At 41.9% G+C, this 15877-nt stretch overlaps 2 protein-coding genes across 10 annotated transcripts in view; both read left to right on the top strand.

Annotated features, from left to right (window-relative positions):
• Positions 1-3052: 3052 nt before the first annotated feature.
• On the top strand, positions 3053-10901 carry fosb (FBJ murine osteosarcoma viral oncogene homolog B). 7 transcript variants are annotated; one of them, XM_032508011.1, is made up of 6 exons: positions 3054-3346; positions 3675-3912; positions 5492-5875; positions 6432-6539; positions 6979-7320; positions 8374-10901. In XM_032508011.1, the coding sequence occupies exons 1-6, from the start codon at positions 3282-3284 to the stop codon at positions 8425-8427; spliced, it is 1191 nt and encodes a 396-aa protein (XP_032363902.1). In that variant the 5' UTR covers positions 3054-3281; the 3' UTR covers positions 8428-10901. The 7 variants fall into 7 exon arrangements, with proteins under 7 accessions (XP_032363899.1, XP_032363898.1, XP_032363895.1 ...); XM_032508010.1 differs by having other exon boundaries at positions 7481-10037; XM_032508008.1 differs by having other exon boundaries at positions 3053-3345; positions 3755-3912; positions 6979-10037.
• Positions 10902-13178: 2277 nt separating this feature from the next.
• The window catches only part of c3h19orf47 (chromosome 3 C19orf47 homolog), a 10292-nt gene continuing 7593 nt past the window's right edge, over positions 13179-15877 (top strand). For 2 of the 3 annotated variants that reach the window (XM_032508022.1, XM_032508015.1), the window contains exons 1-2: positions 13179-13277; positions 14362-14449. In XM_032508022.1, the coding sequence (XP_032363913.1) occupies positions 13202-13277; positions 14362-14449 (164 nt within the window). In that variant the 5' untranslated portion in view covers positions 13179-13201. Of the gene's footprint in view, positions 13278-13970; positions 14034-14361; positions 14450-15877 lie in introns of those variants that run through there. The other variant, XM_032508018.1, reaches the window with a different exon arrangement.

Raw genomic sequence — 15877 nt, 5'->3', positions numbered from 1 at the left:
TACACAAGCATACATATGTTATTAAACAGTAATGGGAGCAGACCCCAACCCCCACCTGACAGATAATGTGATAAAAAGCTTCAGGCCAGCAGGGCTTCTTAATAAACAATCTTAGCCACAGTTTCGGTTTTGTTGCTCAGAATTGCTGAGTAAGAATACAGCAGACAAAGACTAAAGGGAACTGAGAAAAACTATGGTATGAGGGGAGAGACATTTCAGTTGGCCGGAGAGAAAAGCTGGATCAAATTTCTCTCAGTGAGGTGGGGAAAGCCTGTGAGACTTATGCAATGTTGTTGGGATACAGAGCCAGAAGGGGTGTACACAACACCACTCTGAAGTGGGACAGGCCTAACAGTTGCCTGGCAACAAATATTTTGGGCAGGAAGACGGGGCAAACATGGCCCTCCTTCCAAAAGGAAACAGGGGCTGGCCTCATGAGCACAGTGCAAGTTAGTGGCTTCCCGAAAATACGCTAAGAGACACGGGGAAGCAAAACAAAGCACATCAGGGGCAGTAGACAACACTGTGACTTTTCTTTTAACTTGGCTTGGCCAAAGTCTAGACAATCAAACTCTCAAGGGGAAAAAAAAGAGTTCAGGGAGAGGATTGCATTCTCAGTTAAACTCCATAATGTACACCACACTCTAAATATAGCCATTACTAGTGCAGTAACTCTGTAAGGTGAGGATGTTACAGTCGCCTACCTAACTTAACTTTACAAGCTTTTGAATGTCAACTGAAACCTGGACATGAAGTGCACTTGATTAACAAACTGCTACTGTTCTTTGACACATTTTAAGTGTCTTGTGTTAATTAACTATACCTAAAAGCAGTATTGACAGTGGATTTTCATTATTGAATTACATGAATTGAATGCAACAGAAAATCTTCGGAATTAAATTAAAAGATAATTACTGCCCATCTTTTTCACAAAATGTCAGCTGCTGTATCCACTTGTCCTAAAGTGTTCATTTACTTGCGTTGTTTAACTCGAACACGGTAGCCAGTTTGTCTTTGGGTCCGCTTGGTACCGACACACACAATACAAAGAGAAACAACAAGATACATACATGTGTGTACAGTGCGTTGGCGTTGCTAAGCGTGTGCATATTTGCATTTTACAGGTTACGACTAGGACACGGGACAAATACAAATTTAGCCGACGCTAACGACGTCAACTCAATTTCCTAATAGTTGCTTGACGTTACAACGCGAAGACAACAGCCGCTGACGGTTTAAACTGCGCTAAACAACAAAAACAACAAACGCTGTAAGTCTCAGACTCGCTGCTGCTCCCTGCACAGAAAGAATCCGGAAGCCACTTCATGTGCTTCTTCTGTCTGTCACTCAGAGCCGGTTACCACGGAAACCGGTTGCTAGGCGGCATAACAAAAAAGACCACATTTATACGTGCTTGCGTCAGAGGCAACGGCATATCCATGGCAACAGAACGCTACACACATGCAGAAGGCTTTGTGGATAGCACATGGTACCGGTCACTTGTTTTAACCTAAAATGTGATATTATTTAACAATATTAAAAAAGGAAACGTGTTTTATTGTGTCACTGTTAAGTCTATTTGTATATTTATCAGCAAATGTAGTTAAGTCAGTCGTTATTCCGGAATTTCTTGCCTTTGTTACCCCGTCATGTCCTGCTCTTTTATTTTTCCGTGAATGTGGGCCGTTCGCCTTACAATCGAAAGAGGACCGGTAACGGCAGCACGGATGGGACACAACGTCCTCCGTGGATCCTCGTCTCTGACGTTATAGTGCTGACTAATAACTTGTTATCCCCAACTCTTCCCTTTTTGCTCACGCCTTTTTTTTTTCTTCTCACAGCGCTGTAGCTTGACTGTAGCCCTTTACACAGGAGGAGCATGCCCGCCCTGTGACATTGTTTGACATCACATCCAAAAACGTAGGCCTTGTGTTTTAGATTTTCATTCATCATTTGCCACCCGGTCTTCCCGCGAGCCTGTCGAAGCAACCCCCTCCAACCAAAGGCAACCTCCCACCTGCCACATTCCCACTGGTGTCCTCGTGTAGGCTACAATAATGATTCATTTTCTGCTTGGTCGGGTGATGTTTGCAATGACAGGCGCCGACCGTCACTGCTGCCCACCGGCACTGCCTTTCACTGCAAATGCTGTGTTTTCATTGAGTTGAATGAGGCGTTGCTCCTGTGTGACACAGAGTCAATTGCCTAGCCTACTAAAACCGATACATATGTTAATCTAACTAAATGATTGGGTGCATTGCAGCTATACAGATTTATAGTAGGCTAGGCTATGCCCTACCGTTAAATTCATACTAGGTAGCGTGGCTGACTTCAGGTTTAGGGAGTGTTCAGACAAAGATGAAAAGGAGTCTTTCCTCCCATTAGACGTTAAGCTCTACTCAGAGGATTCCCGAGGGCGTGTCCTGAGAAACTTTACAGCAGGATTTCCCTTCGCATGCCTAAGCAACCCTGTCTACATGATTCCTGCGTGTTGCAATAAGCCATTGTAGACCTAGGCTGTATCTTCTTATGTGTTACAGGTAGGCTAACCTCGGCTACTCAAGCGAGCCCTGTGACTGGGCTATATGGCATTATTCAGGCTAATAATGCTAATAATAGCTTGCATGTTGAAGTTCATGTAACCCAGGCCTAGTGCTCCCCAAATGCACCCTATAGCCTACCGCAGTTATTAAAGGAAAATTACAGCCGATAATGTCTTCTTTTGACGTAGCCTAGCCATGACCTAAAAATATGTTCCTATCAAGATGGTCCTATACTTTCCATATTTATCACTTTAAAATTTCCTCTCAAAAATTGTCAGACAGTGAGCCATATCGTGTGCCTGTGATAGTATAAAAAAAAAAAAACATCATCTATTATTATCCGTCGGCGAGGTATATCTTTGGGTAAGCTTCTGGTCCATTTCAGTGGGAGAGGGATTCCCTCAACGTCACCAAGGATACCAAACACAACACCAAAGCACAAATATGGGCATGTACGTCAGCGGAACTCCGAGGCGGGACTTAGACGCTAGAAATGCCTTGGTTGTACTGGAGCCGAATGGATTCATTCATAGGACAGGATCTGCTGCTGTGCACCGTGATACTAACTAGCGTCGTCCAGCGTACACTGAGCGGACTCTATGGATCTATGACCGTGGGTTTGATGAGCGGATGAGGGAGAGCGCTCCGAGGATTTAAAGCTAAACGAGAGGACTTCTCAGCAGATTGAATTGGGACGCTTTCCCCGTTAAAACGCGGGGAACTGGATTAAGCTTCTTCATGCAACTTTTTTGGAAAGATACCAAGAGCATCTCACCGGGTAATAGCAAAAAGATAAGCAACGGTAAATCAATAGAAATTAACGTTTGCTTAAAACCACCGTTTAAAAGTAGACTAGGCCTAGGTCAGCAACATCTGTCCACCGCTGGCCGTCGGGCTGCGTAATAAGAGATTCTTAAAGACATATAGCCCAACGACTCAACTCAGCAAAGACACACTCTGTTGGACTTGTTAGGCTATTGTAGAAGTTTTCATCAATGATCTATGAATTTACGCAGACAAAAAGTAGCCTCGCCGGTGGTGGGATTAACCAACTTCTTTCAGAATCAGTGTAGGCTATTGCTGGGTTGGTTAAGTGCACTGTCTAAAAACATCACTCATTCTCTCCTCACCTTACCTCTTCTTTAGTAATCGTCTTGTGTGCCGCTGGGCTGCAATTGTAGGTGACACCGCGCTCTCTCTGGTAACTGCAGGTCTCGCGTTCTCTCTCGGTCGCTCCGGGGAGATGTACCAAGGGTTCCCCGGCGACCCAGACAGCGGATCCCCCAGAAGCTCCTCTCCATCTCTAGAGTCCCAGTATCTTTCTTCTGTGGACTCCTTCGGAAGCCCGCCGACCACCAGTGCTCCGCAGGTAGGCAAAGGAAATCACGCATGCAGCTTATGTTATGTTACAGCTGTTTTTGTTTGTAATTATTCATCAATAGCCTACATGAACAGGTCTGATTTACATGCACATATGGGCATGTGATTCTGCTAACATGTTTCCAGATAGATAGAATAAACTCTGCACGTTTTCAAATTTTAACATATGACAACATGGACATTTTTGGAATGAAATGTGTGTTTCTTTTTTATATTCAATTTCAGAGGCTATTAATGGGTTTATTCTACCCTATGTATTTTAGCATATACACTAGAAATTAAGAGGCATAATCCTATATCCTATTTGCATGAAAGTAGCCTAGCTATAATTATATAAAGGAATAGGCTATAACAGGCATGGCATTGAAATTGTAGTCTTTACATTTTACATACGACTCCTAGACTTTTAACTGTTAGGCTTTTTTTATACGAGGTTGGTGATGATGGAGCGGCGCGGGTAGAAAGCCATTACGTGTTTACTCCTGTGTCCACATATAAATAGTCTCGCTAAGTATATCAACAATTCAATATACATGTTATCTATCTGTTGCTATAGTCTAGCCCCGGTGGCAGCCCTGCTTTGACAACGTGCTCAGTTTAGAGCACGCCTCTGAACGGATGACAGAGCGCAGGAACTCTCCTACGAAAGCGCCGAAGCCCCGCCCTCCTCGCTTCTCTCCTTCCACGCGGTCCTCTCACAGGCCTCGCCGTGACGTAAATGCGTGGTCTATTTTGGAGTGCTACGTCGCGTTGCCAAGGGGATCACCGGGGGTGTGGGTGTGACGGGGGAGGAGGAAGAGAGAGGGGGGGGAGACGCTCTTTGAGAGAAACGATTGGTCGACGCGGCCGCTTTCAGAGCCGACTCTACCAATGTCTTATCACGCTTTTAGGAATAGTAATACACCTCCTCGGGTCTGAAGCGTAACCAAAAAGACAAGCGAAGGATTTGAGATCTCTTTGTGTATTCATTTAGGCCTACATGGAAAAATTTGTGACAAACATATTCAAAACCAATAATTCAAGATTATAGCTTACTGCATTCTTTCCTTTGCTCTTACACTTCTAATTTCCCATATTTCATTCTACTTAGATGGATAGATATGCATTTGTCCACACTTTTTGTCTTCTTATTAAATCTTAATTCTCATTCTATGTCTACTTGTTCCGTTATAGGCCTAATAAAATGACATTTGTATAGGCTACATTAACCATTGGGCTGGTTATTGTTCATAGTTTAAAAAAAAAAAAAATTAACAAAGGGCAATTTGTTGTCCTATGTAGCCTATTATTGCTAGAATTTGAACTATTAAGGCAAGGCACCATGCATTTTAATAATTGCTCAAATGCTTGCTTGCTTGATTGATTGATTGATTGATTGATTGATGGCAGCATTTGACTGTAGAGGTTTAGCCTATAATACTTGCAATAGGTTTTATTAAATAGGCTATGTCAAACACTTTGAGACAGTAGCTGAACAAGCTTGTTCCTGCCTGTGTTTCTGCCTCTGTTTGTCTAAATGTGTTTACTGATTGTGTATAAAACTCTTTTTGTCCATGTCTCCTGCTCAGGAGTGTGTGTCAGTGGGAGCTGGCTTGAGCATTGTGGGCAGCGGGCCGGGGCCCAGTGTAGGAGGGGAGATGCCTGGTTCATTCGTGCCCACCGTCACCGCCATCACCTCCAGTCAGGATCTGCAGTGGATGGTCCAGCCGACCCTTGTCTCGTCCCAGGCCTCGGGACTGAGTGGGTCCACTGGGACCACAACCATGACCCAGCCAGCGTCACTGGCTGACCCATATGACATGCCCGGCCCCAGTTATTCCTGTGGGTCTACGTATACCCCTCCAAGTTCGGACACCCCGGGCCCAGCTCCGGGCCCCATCCGCCAGTCCAGAACCCGCAGTCGCCGTACACGAGAGGAGTCTGTGAGTGAGGATGGAGATGTTGGTGTGTTAGTAAGTGTGTGTGCTTGAACCGTTTGTTTGTTGACATGTTATAATTGCAGTGTATGTTGTTTACATGGGCTCCAAAAAAAATCTGATCCATCTACTGTGTACTGTGCTGGCGCAAATACTTTAAGGGACACGGGTAATAAACCAAAAAAGGGAACTTGTGGTTTTTCCATCCCAATTGGGGGTCAAAGCACAGAGGGTGTTCTAAAAATTTGTGATATTGGGCTGTAAATAAAATTGACCTGACGTTACACCTTTCTGTCTACTGTAGGCCCTTTCATATACGCAAATCTACTAAACAGGGAAATAGGGGCAGAGGAGGTCAGGTTTAGGGTGTAGAGGTCTGTGTGGGAGGAGGATAAATGATGTGTGGATAGTGCTTGGAGGAACATTTTAAATTATTTACCAAAATAAAACGCAAATTTGCTCTCAAGCTAACCATAGCTGGTGTGGTCACCTTGACTCTGCCCACCCCTCGGACAATATGACCACATTTTCAACATCAGAGACAAAACCTTTAATTCTAATTCATTTCATTTTTTTGACCTCTTCATCCTAGCTAACACCTGAGGAGGAGGAGAAGAGGCGTGTTCGGCGAGAGAGAAACAAGTTGGCTGCCGCCAAATGTAGAAACCGCAGACGAGAACTCACAGACAGACTGCAGTCGGTGAGCTTGGCCTTGTTATATCTGCCACAATGAATAATGATCATAATTACATTCTTTATGTAACTTCCCACAGCATTGTGGAGTGAATAAATGTGTACACGGGTGTATAAGATTATGGTTTATTGTAATGTGGTGTTTAGCTGGGGTGAAGACAATTATAGTCCTTAAAACAGACTACGGTACCTACAGTGTTTATGGCCTAATTAATGGCCTCTTACATAAACCACCTTAATCAACTGCAGGTGAGAAAGGTATTTCTGCTGGGATGGATACATCTACTTCCACAAAACTAAAGTAGATTTGTTTGTTGCAGCTAACACTCCGATTCTCTCTCTTTCTGCTGGACATCTTCTCCCCTCCTCTACCCATTTCACCCACCTTTGTCTCGTCCCCCTGTCCCTCTGCCCCCGTTTCTTTCATTCCCTGTACCTGCCTACAGGAGACGGACGTACTGGAGGAGGAGAAAGCAGAGCTGGAGGCTGAGATCTCTGAGCTGCAGAAGGAGAAGGAGCGTCTGGAGTTCGTCCTGGTGGCCCACCAGCCGAACTGTAAGATGCCGTACCAGGACCAATCTCAGCACAGCTCAGCGCAGCTCCCTCCAATCCAGCCCCAGCTCCCTCCACAGACCTTACAACCTCCTGTCTCCATTTTGGGCTTGGCTGTGAAGGAAGACTCTTTCTACCTGCCTCCTGCCTACACGGCCCATCCGGCCTCGCAACAGTCCCAGCCTTCGGTTCAGCAGCAAGTCCAGCCGCAGCCTCAGCCAGGGTCAATGCAGGAGGTAGAGTTTATTAGTTCTTTCTATGGCTCAAGTGAGCCGGCATCAGGCGAGCCGTGCCTCATGGCCTGCGACAGTGGTGGTGGTGGTGGTAACCATGACGATGCGGCCATTGGCAGCTACAACACCTCATACACATCTTCATTTGTGTTCACCTACCCAGAGGGAGCCTGCGGGGTCAGTGCCAACCAGCGGAACAGCAGTAGCGAGCAGTCTTCTGATTCCCTGAACTCGCCTTCGCTGCTGGCGCTCTGACTAACCGACAGACAGCCGCACACACATATCAACAAGCACATACCTAATGCTTGCTGGAAGTAGAGGCTGAGGCATGTAGAGTACCTATTAGTCTCACAGATTGAGGAAAATCAACCAATCATTTGTTCCTGATTGGGTTAAAGTTTGCACATTCATGCATTCCAATCAAGAGCCATGCAAATAATTGCACACAAATTACATTAGATCCAACCTTCAACAACAACATTTATCGTTTGTTGTTTTGACTTTACAGAATACCTGCAACTGGAAGTGAATAAAAACTGAGTCATGTCCAAGTTGCAAATCTTAAGTGCTCTGAATTGACAGATTTATTATAACAAATACATTCATTAATTAAAAAAGAAATATTCTCAATCTTCAACCTGTACAGTACATTGAGTAAGATACCCCAAGCTCATTTGCACTCCAATAAGCACCAGAGCCCCCACCTTGTTCCCTCTGTCGGTTGAGTTTTACAGTGCTCTTGCTCTCATCCTTTTCCATCCTTTTTCTCCCTTCTTCCTCTCGCTGAATGTGTTTGTGCATATCTGAAATAGGGACGAAGGACACTTTGTTCGGAGTCTTTTCTTGAGGGAAACAGACTGATTTCTCGCTCATCTCTAACCCCTTATCTGCTCAACTTCCCTCTGCTTCTTCATTTGCTGCTTGGACTTAGCAAGTTGGGGATCTGAATATCCTGGCCTTCACTATATCGTGTGCTTTCTTCTCTGTTTACCTGCCATGCGACCCATCTCTGCCCATCTGTTTCTCTCCTGTCTCTATGTTTCCCTTTCTCTAAAGTCTTCAACCCCAGAGAGCCCGAAGACCCCCTCCAGCCCTTGGGACCTTGAGTGAATGACGGCCCAACTAGCACGCCCTTTTGCACCCTCTCATACAAGGACATGGACGCAAACCCACCCCCCCCCCCCCCGCCCTCCCATGGAACGCATTGCTTAAAGCAGATCGTTACAGTGAACAGCAGCTAATTACACATTCACACACGCACATACTGTAGATGCATAATTGGTGAATGCAAAATGCAAGACGGATGCCACTGTCTTTTGCTGAGCCATTTTTTGATGTTCACACAATGAAGATTAGACACGTCTTGGGTTGTGAGGCTACTTAAAAGTGTAGATGGAGACAGGTTCGACAGGATGGGAGGAAGGAAGTGCTACTGAGCTGGACTGACTCAATAGAGAGGTGATGGACGTGGAGGAGGACTCCTGTCCCAACCATCCATTTTTGGAAACCAAATGTTGAAAACGCAGAACGAGCCAAATGTTAAAAGGAAAGCAAAGAAAGAATGGAAAAAAACTGCTCTTGCCAACTGTGTGGAAGGGGGGGGGGTCAGTTAAAACACCTCCATAACAGAGAGCCTGTGGGCCTACGTGCAAATGTTCACACCATCGCTTTCAGGTCCCTGAACTGAAGATAGAGACGTTTTGTTGCAGTGCACCAGCTCTGTGTAATCAATCAGATGTGAACCGATGCCTCTATTTCGAGGTGTTTTTTTTGTAGTGAATCAGACAACCTCTAAACATTTGGGCTCAGTGGTCTCTGTACCTCCCCTGTTCTCTCAGCGGAGACGAGGTGGGGGTGCATTTATTGTGAGTGCATCTACTCTGAGGCACCTGGCCCGTTTATTTCTTTCTTTATCGAGGTTGAAGTGGGGAGTGAGCACAAATACTGACCCGGAAACAAAAGGGGTGAACGTGTGTGCTGATGTCGTGGAGTCAGCGTCCTTTCTTTGCCTGTGAATTTTAACAATTTTTTTTTTTTTTTTCCCTGTATGTTTGAGTAAAAATTGTTATATATATTTTAATGTTTATGTTTGTTTGCGTGTTTGACTGTTTTGCCTCGACCTCTGCTTTCCCTTGTACTGTTGCCGTTTTTTTGTTTTGTTTTTAATCCGGTGATTTTTTTCACAACTGTTACTATTATTATTGCATCCTATGTATTGTTTCATTATTTTATTGTAGTTTCAGTTGGCAACTTTGGAGGCATGGTGTGCATTACAACAACAACAAGTCAAATTATGAATATATATGCATATACATATATACCGGTAACAGATATAAGTGTATGTACCATGATTGTAAAGTATGAATGTCTGCAGATCTAAATGGGATATTTTTGTCAATGAAGAACAAGATAAAATGTTACTGAGGTTTAGTTTTAAAATGAATATTTTTCTAGAGGAACAAAAAAGCTATAAGAAATTACAGTACTGCCCTGTCCCTTACATGAAGCATGATGTCACTGCATTTATCAATGTGTATTTATGTTTTTTAAACAATATAACGCACTATCCAAGTTACATTAAATGTATGTTTATAGTTCTGATGTTACGAGGTTGTGGGAACACCTTTGTTTCGTTTCTTTGTTTTTTTCTCTGTGAGGTCTGTCCCAAAGCTACTGACACCTTAATGCCACTTGATCCTTAGCAGACGCTAAAGGTAGAAGAAAAAAAAACCCAGTGTGATTGAATGTAATTACACCTATTAAAAGTGTTCAGACAACAAGATATAATGACTAAACTCCTTCATTTAAGGATATAGTATTCCTTATGCATTCCTGTCCAGAATAAACATATCACTCATTAACATTGCTATTTCCTAACTGAAACCTGTGTTTGAAGGATAACCGCAGTTTTCGCCCTGATATGAACATGATCATGTTAACCCATCATCGTACTTAACCAAATCTGTTGTCTAATTGAGATGAACATTTCTTGTGATTGTATTTGCTGGATAAGAAGCTTTATTTTCAATAAATAAACATGTTTATTCAAAAACAATGGCTAAATTAATGGTATAAATGTGTGTACAAATGTGGCTCTTGGTGGTCAGAAAATGGGCAGACCTTCTTTTTTTTTTAAATGTTGAATAATGACTGTGTTTGTACAGTATGTTGGAGATGCCTTTTTAATTTCTCTCCAAATGCAAATGTGATGAGAATATGTTCTGGTGTCCGAATACGCATAGAACATAGTCAATAGTTCTCATGTATATAGGTTTTTGTGGTGCTACTTACACTGTAATGGTGAGGCAGTTTCACATTGTACGGTGGAAGGTTACACATTGCTGTCGTGGAGGCTCCACACAAATGGACGCACTCCTTTTCTCACTGGGACGTTTAATTCAGATTGGAAGCCAATAACACGATGAATTCCCATTAGCTGAAGCTCTGAGAAACCCAGTAGTCACTCTGTGATTTCATTATGGTTTAATATCAATTGCCTGCTACATCTTTAAGTGTGATAAATAGATCTCAGAGGGCCCTTGTACTGTACCTGCACTCCACACTTATGCCCCAGAACACAAAACCACATATTGTAACTCATTCTTTCATCTAATTTTTTTGCCTTGGATTTCCTTTAATATGCTTTAAATCAGGTTTTCTCTGGAAAGTTACAATCACAAACTGATTGCTGATGAATTGGAAAAGGTGACCTAGAAAGAAAAGAAGAAATATTTAGCTAGCAGCTCTAAGAAAGAGAAACTGCATGCACTTATAGTACTGTACATGGCTACATTAGCATCAACTCAACAAGAGCTTTCCTATTTTTCTATAAGGATGTGAATGTTGCTATGCATTTCTATTTTTCCCAAGTCCCATAAATGTTCTAATTCCATATTTTCCCTGGTATGAAATGCAATACTTATTATCTTCTTGGATAAACATAATGTAGCAAATCATGCAGTGCTCAAACTGACTGCTACTATATGTCAAGTGTGATGATATATTGCTTCAATTATCAGTCGTTACAGTATTAAAAGTTATCATGAATACTTATCGTGACATTTGGGTTTGAGACCATCTTCATGAAGATGTGTGTTACAATTCATCTAAAGAATTTATGTTTTTTTTTTCATTTATTAACGGTGTGCAGAGACACTAGCAAGGTTCATCCATTTAAAAAAAAAAAAAAAATGCTTCTTTTCTAATCCATTCCTTTTTATCAAAGTTTCATCATTTTTTCTATTTACTCTGAACTTCTTTTCTGGGAGAAAAGGTTGCAATTTTGGAAAATTTGGAAACAGATGGCATGTGATTTGATACATTTTTAGAGTATGAAAGCTTGTACTATGTAACATTGTCAGACTTCAAAGACAGATATCATTTAGGGCAAATGTATTATTTACGTAACTATCTCATGAAGTTGCTCTGATATCAAAATGTTCTATTTTTTCATTCCATATAATTAACATAACGTTCTATTTTTCTGCACATCCCTAGAAAGTACGGTTTCCTTATTTTTATACCTTTATAAACCCATTTTCATTTGCTTTTAATCTTGAAAAGGACCAATGACGTGTGTTTCAGCTTCTGGCCCTTTTGCTGTCTTATAAATGTTGACATTATAACGTTTCTTTCTCGATTTCTAGCCCGCAAAAGCTGGGTGAGCTGTCTCCTTTAATGATGGTTTGACAAAATGCCATTCATTTCCAATTTGGGAAGACATTACATAAATAAACACCATATCATAATGTCCTTGTTGCTCACTTTTAATTGTTCTACGCTCATTGCGTTCTTAGAGGTATGAACAAAAGGATTTTTTTTCCCTTTTAATGTTGGTTACCACCTGGATTACTAACCCAGGTTAGTGATGATATGTTTGTATGTTTGGACTCCAACTAATGATTATTTTAATCATCTTTGGTTATTTTCTTGATTGTTTGTTTTGTCCGTAAAATGTCAGAAAATAGTGAAAATGCCACTTCCACTGCTTACCAAACTAATGTACTGTATCAGCTAGATGCGCAGTGGTAAAAGAAAAACTAAGATACTTTACTTGAGTTTAAATAGAAATACCATAGTCTAAAAATACTCCATTGGCCTACAAGGAAACACCTTGAATTCAAAGTTTCACTTCAGTAAGTATTAGCAACAAAATATGCAGAAGGGCTCCTTCCACATATTATATACTATCATACTATTCTGTTTTTATTACTAATGAATACACAGAAACGCATTTTAATGTTGTAGTTGGTCAATGTGGGGCAACTTTTACATAGGCTACTTTGTAGGCTAATAATAATAAGGATCAGAATCAGAATCAGCTCTATTCGCCAGGTATGACAGACATACGAGGAATTTGACTTAGGTTGGAGCAAGCCTCCATTCCTGGCCACAAGTATACATTATAATTAATAATGTATACTTTTAATTGATGCAACTGACTTTTTATTGATGTAACTCTGTTACAACACACAGGCCTGAAATACACACACACACACACACACACACACACACACACACACACACACACACACACACACACACACACACACACACACACACACACACGCCTACTAACGGGTAAGTAGTAGGACATTGCATCAGATAGGCTAATGTTATGCTATGTTATGTTGTGTTATGTTATGTCATGTTAGAAGGAGCCTAACTGTTATTGCCAAATAAAGTAAAACCATTAGGTTTGCCACTAAAACGGTAACCATGAGTGTCTGCGCGTGGTGTCGCGTAAGTTTCATAGACAGTTAAAGAAGAGTGAGAGAGTGAGTTTGCGGTCTCTGCTGCGCTCTAGCGTCCATAAATAAAACAGTGCCGGTTCGGGCGGAAGTTGCGTCACGAGAGTGGAGCGAGCATAGACCGTTAATGGTCTATGGGAGCGAGCTTTCCGGATGTAGCTAACGTTCCAATCCACACATTTATTGTAAACATGGCGTCCGTGACAACAGGTGAGAGCATAAAAAAGGCCCGGCAAGCCAACGTTACCTCTTGGCAATATTTAAAATATTTCGGTAATTCACTCTAGACACGGCTGCTGCATCACATCACAGTACTGCCCAGAGCTTTTACAGCCGCTTGTATTCGCAGTGGATGTCGTAGATGGCCGGTAGCGCCTTTTGAGTCATAGCTAGCTGGCTAATAGTTACCGCTTAGACAATGCTAAAGCCGAATGCTAACACAAACGGTTCTGAGAGGAAATTGTGTTGTTAGTCTGAGTGTATTTTAAATTATAAAACGTCGAGGGAGAATTGGTCGCTGAATTCTTGACTCGCTTAATCTTTGAGGGGTTTAAGTTAACGTTAGCTAGATCGCCGTCTTATATAACCAGCACCGAACCTATAGAAGTTTTCCACACTCGATTGCATTGTGCCCTAAATCTGTCTTCACAATGTTGCACTCATTCTGTTTCTATAGTTTCAATTCATTCTAATAGAAAATGTTCGTTAGCCACCGTGGGAGTTTCGTCTGTGTGCAGCTATGAGTTCATCAGGCAAAGCATGTGTTGGGCAGAGCCATTGTCCTGGCAGCTGTTGGGTACCCTTCACCCTAGCTATATCTGTTAATCCAACCACAAGACGCTTCATAATTGGTGTTATTAATATCTTCCAGCTGGCCATGTGTTAGACCTCAGCTTGTCTGTAGCGTTATTATCAGAACGATGAGGAGTCAATCAACAGAAAATGAATCAACAATTTTGATCATCGGTCAGTTGGTTATGTCACACTGAAACACTGCTTTTCACTGTTTTATATTATCATGAATTAAATACTTTGGGGGTTTGTACTTTTTGTTGGACTAAATGAGTACTTTGATGATGTAAACTTTGGTTTTAGGACTTGATGCAACATCTTCTGACACTATATTTTACACGTTGACTTGATTGATCTAAAAGCAAAGTAGTCTTTAGTTACAGCCCTCTTCATAAGAGTTTTATATTTAGTGAACTTAATTGTAAACATGTTAGTGTTGGAGTGTTCTTCAAATCCTTTCTGTTGTACAATTGCTAACTGTCTTTTGTTTTTTTTCCTTAAGCCACCTCAGAGTGGATTCAGTTTTTTAAGGATGCTGGGATCCCAGCCGGCCTCGCAGTCACTTATGCAGTCTCCTTTGTGGACAACAGGTAATCTAATGTCCCTTTTTCATAGGCTTTGTATAGCACACTTTAGCCACACTGTGTTGTGCCATGATCATGTGAATTTCCTTTGCACCTTCACATCATACCACAACTGTGCTGAAATGCAATTCATTTGTTGTCCTTAGGAGCAGGTTAGTGACTGTCTCTTTCATGTCTCTCTTTATCAACTGAGTTGTCATTGCATTAAACCGCTTGGTTCAAGTCTTAAGATGTTAATCATTAAGACAAAATTAGGGGTGCACGATCTGATATTAAGATTGGATATCAGTCTCCAATAATGACAAAATAGCTGGATCGGCCCATGGATCTGTTTTCCATCCCCGGTCCAGATTTTTCCCTCTCCGTTGCAGCACATCCTACGTTATTGGTCAGCAGCACGTGTGTCGCATGCTGTAAGTGTTGAGTCAACCAGTAAGCAACATGGAGCGAGCACATCCAAAAGCCCCATGCAAATTCAATATTTGAATTGAAGCTCTTTCTCTCTTGTCCTCTATTTTCCATGTATTTAGCTGTTCCCTTATATTTTGGTTTCTTCAGTTGAGACTTAAGAAGGGGAAAATTCCATTAATTCATTTAGGGTTCCAACTAGCGGTGGGAAAAATAATAGATTCTTAGATGCGTCTTCGGTGCCCGATGCAGATACTTTTTAAAAAAAATTTTTATTAGAGCTGGGCAGCAATTAAAATTTTTAATCGCATAATTTCCCTGATTAATTGCGATTAATCGCAAAATAAAATAATTAATTCAAAAGTAGTGTATATAGTGCAATTTTATTTTAAATGTTCTGCCATATAAACAAAAGTGCCGTATCATTTCTTCTGCAAAAACCTACCAGCATGTTGTTTATAAAATGGCAGTTAAATAAAATATTTAGTGTACATCTCAACTTAAACATAATGTATTTATCATGTCCAGAGAGGAATTCCATCTGGTTGGAACGTGTTTCATCAGCAACTCCTTCTGTCCATGTTCTTCTGTTGTTGCTCTAACGCTGCAGCACACACAACTTTTCTGCACTTCGCAAGGACACTGTCCAACGCGCTGTTAAGCAGAGACACTGCGGGACACTGTCCAACGCGCTGTTAAGCAGAGACACTGTGACAGAACGCTGGAGACGGTGCGCAAAGCAGGGGACATGATCAGAAGGCAGAAGGCTCGCAGCAGCGATCAGATTTCGTATCTATTCGTACTATCTGTGCTAACTGGCGTAGCTTTATTTGACACATTCCACTGCTGTGCAACTTCAATAAGTGTCCCACGCATGTTTCAGCATAATGTCTCTACTCTATTTTCATTACAGTCAGAGCAGAGGGAATGCAGCGCCCACTTTTCATCAGTATGATGCACTGTTACTCCGAGATAATTCTGGTTACCCAGTGAGTCCAGCATAGTCCCTAGTAAGAGAAACAGCGG

This window comes from Etheostoma spectabile, chromosome 3, assembly GCF_008692095.1.
Source record: "Etheostoma spectabile isolate EspeVRDwgs_2016 chromosome 3, UIUC_Espe_1.0, whole genome shotgun sequence".
NCBI lineage: Eukaryota > Metazoa > Chordata > Actinopteri > Perciformes > Percidae > Etheostoma > Etheostoma spectabile.
The sequence above is the reverse complement of the archived record's forward strand: the minus strand, read 5'-3'. Positions and strand labels throughout refer to the sequence as shown.